This window comes from Talpa europaea, assembly GCF_964194135.1.
Source record: "Talpa europaea genome assembly, chromosome: 16".
Lineage (NCBI taxonomy): Eukaryota > Metazoa > Chordata > Mammalia > Eulipotyphla > Talpidae > Talpa > Talpa europaea.
The window spans coordinates 27,935,935-27,942,375 of record NC_140084.1 but is presented as its reverse complement, the minus strand read 5'-3'; the positions used below and the strand labels follow the sequence as shown (position 1 = coordinate 27,942,375).

The 6,441-nt window shown below is 49.7% G+C and overlaps 1 protein-coding gene across 1 annotated transcript; it reads left to right on the top strand.

Annotated features, from left to right (window-relative positions):
* Positions 1-559: 559 nt before the first annotated feature.
* ARL2BP (ARF like GTPase 2 binding protein) lies at positions 560-6,001 on the top strand (the record flags this gene model as incomplete). Its single annotated transcript, XM_084257084.1, has 6 exons — positions 560-600; positions 1,132-1,193; positions 3,417-3,523; positions 4,956-5,041; positions 5,267-5,363; positions 5,903-6,001. The coding sequence occupies exons 1-6, from the start codon at positions 563-565 to the stop codon at positions 5,999-6,001; spliced, it is 489 nt and encodes a 162-aa protein (XP_084113210.1). The 5' UTR covers positions 560-562.
* Between the last annotated feature and the right edge of the window lie 440 nt (positions 6,002-6,441).

Below are 6,441 nucleotides of genomic sequence, written 5' to 3'. Positions count from 1 at the left end.
CTCCTGGCTTCGATCCCTTCCTCCAGCCATAAAATGGGAGTGGCGGGAGAAGCCTGGCTACGCCGCGCCCGGCCACGTCCGGGAGCAGGTCCCGGGGAGCAGGGGGCGGCGGGGTGGGGGGGGCGGCGGAGTGGGGGGGGTTGGGCGTCCCTTCCCATCCTTTCCCCTCACTTCCTCCACCTCCCGGCCCCGCCCCTGCGTCGGGCAACACGCACCTGTGATTGGCTGTCGGGAGCCGCCGGCGGCGGAAGGGATCGCGGTGGCCATGGTAACGGGGGCGGGGCCGGGGTCAGTAACCGACGCGGGGACGCCGCGGTCGCTGCGGCGCGCGCGGAGCGGTCAGGCCGGCGAGGAGGCCCGGCCGCCCTTGGCCGCAGCCGGGGAGCCCGAGCGCCGGCCTCGCGCGCGCGCCCGGAGCCGGCCGGGCTGTGAGCGGCCGCGGCCTTGGCGGCGAGGCCTCCCTCCCTGATGCCGCTTGGGGCTCCGCGGAGCAGCGCGGAGGCCGGGCCCGGGCCGCGGGCGGGGTAGGCGGCGCCCCGCGCGGCGTGGATGGGCGGCGGCGATGGACGGCCCCGAGGAGGAGAGCTTCGCCCTGGCCTTGTGCGTGGCGCCGCCCGGCCCGGGGCTGGAGGCTGGAGGCTGGGCCGACGCGGGGCGGGGGGGGGCGGGCGCCGCCGGCGGGGCCGGGACTCCGGGGGGCTCCACGCGACGCCCAACGCCCCCGTCGCAGCCCCGGGCCCCGGCCCTCGCCGGCAGCAGCACCTCGCGGGCCGGAGGCCGCCCCCCGCCCGGTGGCCCGCGCAGCCGCGGCGAGAGCCGGGGGGAGCCAGGGGGGCCTCGGATGCCACCCACGGCCCCCGTTGGGTCCTTTTGTAGCTCCCTGGGCCCCACCACATGGCCCAGAAAACGTTTTCAGGTTTCCTGAAAGTGGTGCAATATCACGGCTGGGTTAAGTGTGTTTCCTCTGTTTGGATTTGGTAGATGAGAAAGTCGCCATTCTTAGTTGTTGACGCTCGGGGGGGGCTTTTTGCCAGTCTTTTTTCTTTTGTGCATGTTTGAAGGCGTCAATCGGAAATTTTTTTTTTTTTTAAACTAATTTGAAGCAGCACCTAATCCAGGCATCTTTTGTAGCTCTTCCTCCTCTGATGCGGAATTTGATACTGTGGTTGGATACTTAGAGGATATCATCATGGGTAAGCCGCCTCGCCACGACTTGACCCTGTGCTGTTTAATTCTCAGACTCTTGCTTTTATGGACACTGAGGTTGATTTGGAGAGATGATTTATAAGTGAAGGAAGACAGCAAGCCCCGTATAATTTTTAAGGTAGCACAATGTAATATTAAGTAAGCCTGGGTGTGTGTTGTCTTAGAAGCAAACAGCCAAAGTTCGTTGTTCTTAAAACAAGGGCTAGCCATCCATTCAGAGGCCTGAAAGGACTTATTCAAGTAATGGGGCACCTGGAAGTCGTTACCGGGCTCTTGGTAATATGTCAGGAGATAGATCTCCTTTATTTCACAGTTAATAGGAGCCTTTTCGTGGAGCGCTAACATTTTCATGCCTGAAAAAACACAGTATAACCACAGCACATTAACTTGAAGAAAACAAGGTGCCTTTCTTAAGCCGGTTCTTTTTTTAAGCTGGCTAAGCTGGTTCTGTATTTTCTTGGGTTCTGAGTTTTGTATCTGTGGATCCATGTAGGTATCCATAGTCCTAAGCAACAGACAAGCAGTGACAGGTAACAAACTTTTAATACAGATGATGTGGAGAGAAAAACTTAAATTTTGAGAAGCATTCTGTACTGACTAAATTTTCTGAGAATTAGGGAAAGAACGCTGTCTTTCAGTGTTGCTTGGCTGTATTTCTTAGTCTCATTTAGTGTGAAAATCACTGATCTAGTTTTTATGCCTTCAGGTCCTATGAAAGTTCCTGAGCTGAACACTTAAACAGGTGTTTCACCATTAAGTTTCTGTCTCATTTGCACCTCAGGGTTTCTGGGGAATACTAGGGAGATTCTCAGTTCTTTAACCCTTTATGAGTCGCGTGTTTGCTGTGGAGGGAAATAAACCATTTGGAAGCCCAGAATATGTATTCCAAAGTATACTTCATTTGTCAGCACTTTCCTTTTTAGAAATATCTTTAGTTGTTTGAGTTTCCTATTCCCTAACACTTAAGTGTCCTCTGTGAATTGGTTCACATGCATTCTCATCTAAATCCCACATAATCCTAAATGGTAGGGACTATGATCATCCTCATTTTCTAGATAAGGAGACCTTTAGACAAATAATAACATGCCCCAGGTGTAGCTGTTATAGGGCAGCCCCGATATTGAACGGGTTGCCTGGCTGTGGGTCCTCACCTGCACGCTTAAAAGGGACTTATTAATACTCCACTACAGGCACACACAAAAGGTTAATAAAAGGTTTATTTACAAGGGAAAAGGAAATAAGGAAAATGTACAACTCAGGGAGAAAATAGGGAAATAAAGTCTTTAATGCGTCCTACCCGATCCGCCAACCTGGAAACCCAAAAAGCACTCTCAGAGCTGGCCAGACGCTGCGAACTGGCGGGGAGCCAAAATGGGGGACCCCTCCAAAGCCCACATGTCTGGCTTTATACCAGCCTGGCTGCTTAACCCCCACCCTCAGGTCCCAGCCACCTTCCCTTTGGTGGTGATGGGATTCGGAGTTCCCAGTGTCTTTGGCTTTGGCCTGGGGTAGGAGTGGAGTCCACAAAGCCTGTATGGAGTTAGCTTTAGGACATCCTTTTCCCCCTAACATAGCCATTATCAGCCCAGCTACACTGTTTTCACCACCACTGCTGAAATATTAAAATAAGAACCAATTCTGGTGGCCTATGGGTTAAGTCTCAGTGCTATCACCGCTGTGGCCTGAGTTCGATCCCTGGCCAGGGAGCTGATCCACATGGCGCAGCAGACATCTCCTGTCTCACCCACTGCTCCCCCTAGCAGGGTCTTTAGGTAAATCTGCCTGTTCTGCACCCCTGTGTCTGGTGAATCCTCTCACCCCTTACCTATGGCCTACACGCCAGTTTTTTTACGTAAAAATAATTTTAAAAAATAAGATCCAATTCCTTCCTTTGAAGGCATGTCGAGCCACCTGTGTGAATGTGCTTGAAATGGAGTGGCGGATGGCGTGATGTTGCATACAGTGAACAACTTAACACCACCAAACTGTATTTATAAATGATTAAAATTGCAAATGCTATGTGTATTTTACCTTTTTTTTTTACAAGTAGTGAGACAAGTTCATCTATTGCAACCATTTAAACACTTCCCTAAGACACCTCTTAGCGAGAGGTTATTGAGGAAACAATCTACTGATCTAAGTGCTATTATAAGTTAGAATGAGTTTCCATCTCTGTTAAAAATAATATATTTTTTCCCATTGTGGTTCAGATGACGAGTTCCAGTTATTACAGAGAAATTTCATGGACAAGTACTACCAGGAGTTTGAAGACACGGAGGAGAATAAACTCATCTACACGCCTATTTTTAATGAATATGTAAGTGGATTTCTATGTCTTACTTGGAGATTAGGATTTCTTTGAAGTGGGCCTTTAAGATCAAAAGATGGGGGGCCTCCCTGTGGTGCAGGGATTAAAGACAAAGCAATATCAAGCTATCACCAGCCACTGCAGCACGAGTTCAATCCCCAGCTGGCAGGGAGCTGACCCACATGGCCCAGCAGACCTTTCCTGTCTCCCCGCTGCTCTTCTCAGCAGTGTATTTCAGTAGATCCACCTGTTCTACTCCCCACTCTGTCTCTAGTGAATCCTCTCACCCCCTGCACCTCTGGCTTACACCCCAGTTCTTGTATGCACATATAAATCTTTAAAAAAAAAAAAAGGTCAAAAGATGTTAAGATTTGCTCCACTTGTAATATCTGCCACCAGTACATGCCAGGAATTCCAATTAGAATCAGGCTTCGTTCTCATCTCCTATTATTTCCCTCTGCACAGCTCCTTGAGCTGTCTTCCAAATGTTTAATCATTTTGCCAACTTTTATTTTATTTATTTATTTTTAAAGATTTATTGCTGAGAGGAACTGGGGTGTGGGTAAGAGGATTCACCAGAAACAGTGGGGAGCAAAACAGGCGGATTTACTGAAATACGCTGCTAAGGGGAACAGTAGGCAAGACAGGAGAGGTCTATTGCGCCATATGGGTCAGCTCGTTGGCCTGAGATCGAATTCGGTCCCTGGTGGTGATAGGGTGATAATAGCACTGAGACTTAACCCCTAGGCCATCAGGGAGGCCCCCCAACTTCTATTTTAGAAGAGGTGTGACTTTATTATAATGCTGCTTTCAGTTACAATATGGGTATTCCACATACCTTGTATTTATATACTTTTGACCTTTTTGCTGTTAAAAAAAAAATTCTACTACATAATCTAATCAAGTATGCATGGCGGTTAGGTAAAGATCACAATGTGACCCAGATCACGCGCTAGTTGGTAGCAAACTCAAGACTTGAACCCTGCAACCCCAGCCTTTTCCGGTAAACCTGGAGCAGCCTCCTAGAAGGATCTCATTCATTTAAGGACAAGTTTGAGCCTCAGGACTTAATAAAGTAGGAAGAGCAGGTGTCCTCTAGGCAAGCCTCAGCTTGTCAGGAACCTGTGAGTGCTTCCAACTGTGGTTTTCTGTGTGTTTCTCTTGCACAGATTCCATCTATACAGGAAGCCCCCACTTCTATCCTGCCCTGGAAAGGTTGTGAGTCCAGCTGCTCCTGGCTTCCCTGACTTTAGCATTTGCCTTGTTACAGCAGAAGGACCTGGAATGCCACTCCCCCATGCTTGGGAGAGGCTGAGTACTTCTCAAGGACAGGAGTGGTGTTTGGTTCCCTTCAGCAGTTCTAGCACTCACTCTGGAGCATGGCACATAGAGCAGAAAGGACTTTCAAAAGTGTTTGACCAAGGCCCCTTCGTTGTTACAGATTTCTTTGGTAGAAAAGTATATTGAAGAACAGCTGCTGGAGCGGATTCCTGGATTTAACATGGCAGCATTCACCACAACTTTGCAGTGAGTTTTGTGCAACGCCTTGGATATTCTGTTATTTTTTTTTTTTTACCTCCTTCAGTCTAAAAAAGGACACTTTTTCTTCGAGTGCTTGCAGGTCAAAGCTTAGAGCAAATGCTATGAATGATTGGGTTCCTGGTGGGAAGCCCTCAAAACCTTTGAATAGAATCCTGCAGAGACGGGGTCTGTCAGGATCCAGCTGTGAACTTGCTGTCCTTTTCTTTGCAGGCACCATAAGGATGAAGTGGCTGGTGACATATTTGACATGCTGCTCACATTTACAGATTTTCTGGCTTTCAAAGAAATGTTTCTGGACTACAGAGCAGTAAGTCACTGTTACCTGTGTAGTTAGCCACAGTGAACTACTAGGAAAGTTCCAAGTAGAACACAGGCCACCTCTCACACTTCTCCCCATAAGAAAAATATTTTTCAGCCAAGATAGGTGACCCGGGCCAGTGTTGAGCAAAAACACAAAATGACCTCCTTCCCCTCCTGTGTGCGCTCCCTAGTGGTCAACCTTCACCCTGAGCCGCCCTCCCTTGGCCAGGGTTCTGAGCTAGAAAGAACTTTTTTCCTATTCCTTCACTCTTTTTTTTTTTTTTTAAGATTTATTTACTTATGCATACAAGGACAGAGGTGTGGGGGGTGAGAGGATTCACCAGAGACAGAGTGAGGAGCCGAATGGGTGGATCTACTGAAACACACTGCTGAGGGAAGCAGCGGGCGAGACAGGAGAGGTCTGCTGCGCCATGTGGGTAGCTCCCTGGCAGGCCAGAGATAACTTCACAGTGCTGTGTTTAACCCCTTGTGCCACCAGGGAGGCCCCTATTCCTTCACTCTTGAATTTTTTTCTTTTCTCCATAGGAAAAAGAAGGCCGGGGGCTGGACTTAAGCAGTGGTTTAGTGGTGACTTCGTTATGCAAATCATCTGTGCCAGCGTCCCAGAACAATCTTCGCCCCTGAGTCCTTCCACGGGGCAGTGGGATCCCATCTCAACATCTCCAGCCCAGTAGAGACTGGGAGGGGCCTCTGGTACTGACGACTGAAGATGACATCTTGGAAGGACTGCACTGCAACACCTCGTTCACGTGAAGTATTGATGGGTCGAAAAGAAAACTACCTGACCCCCTGGGGCCTGTTCTCCTGCAACACCTCCTTGTGCCCAGTGACCCAGACACTCCTCCCCCAGCAGACACCCCTTTCTCCTCAACTGGGCTCTGGAGCAAGCGTTCTACTCAGAGCCCCTTGCCCAGCCGTATATGTTGGTGTGTCAGCCCGGAAAGCCACCACCAGCAGGCTTTGCATGACTTTTTTGGGGCACCCACAGCATTTTACATGTACCCAGGTTTCCATCCTTCCGCCTCTATGGGGTTTTTGACTGGGAGTATTTATCTAGGGTGTTT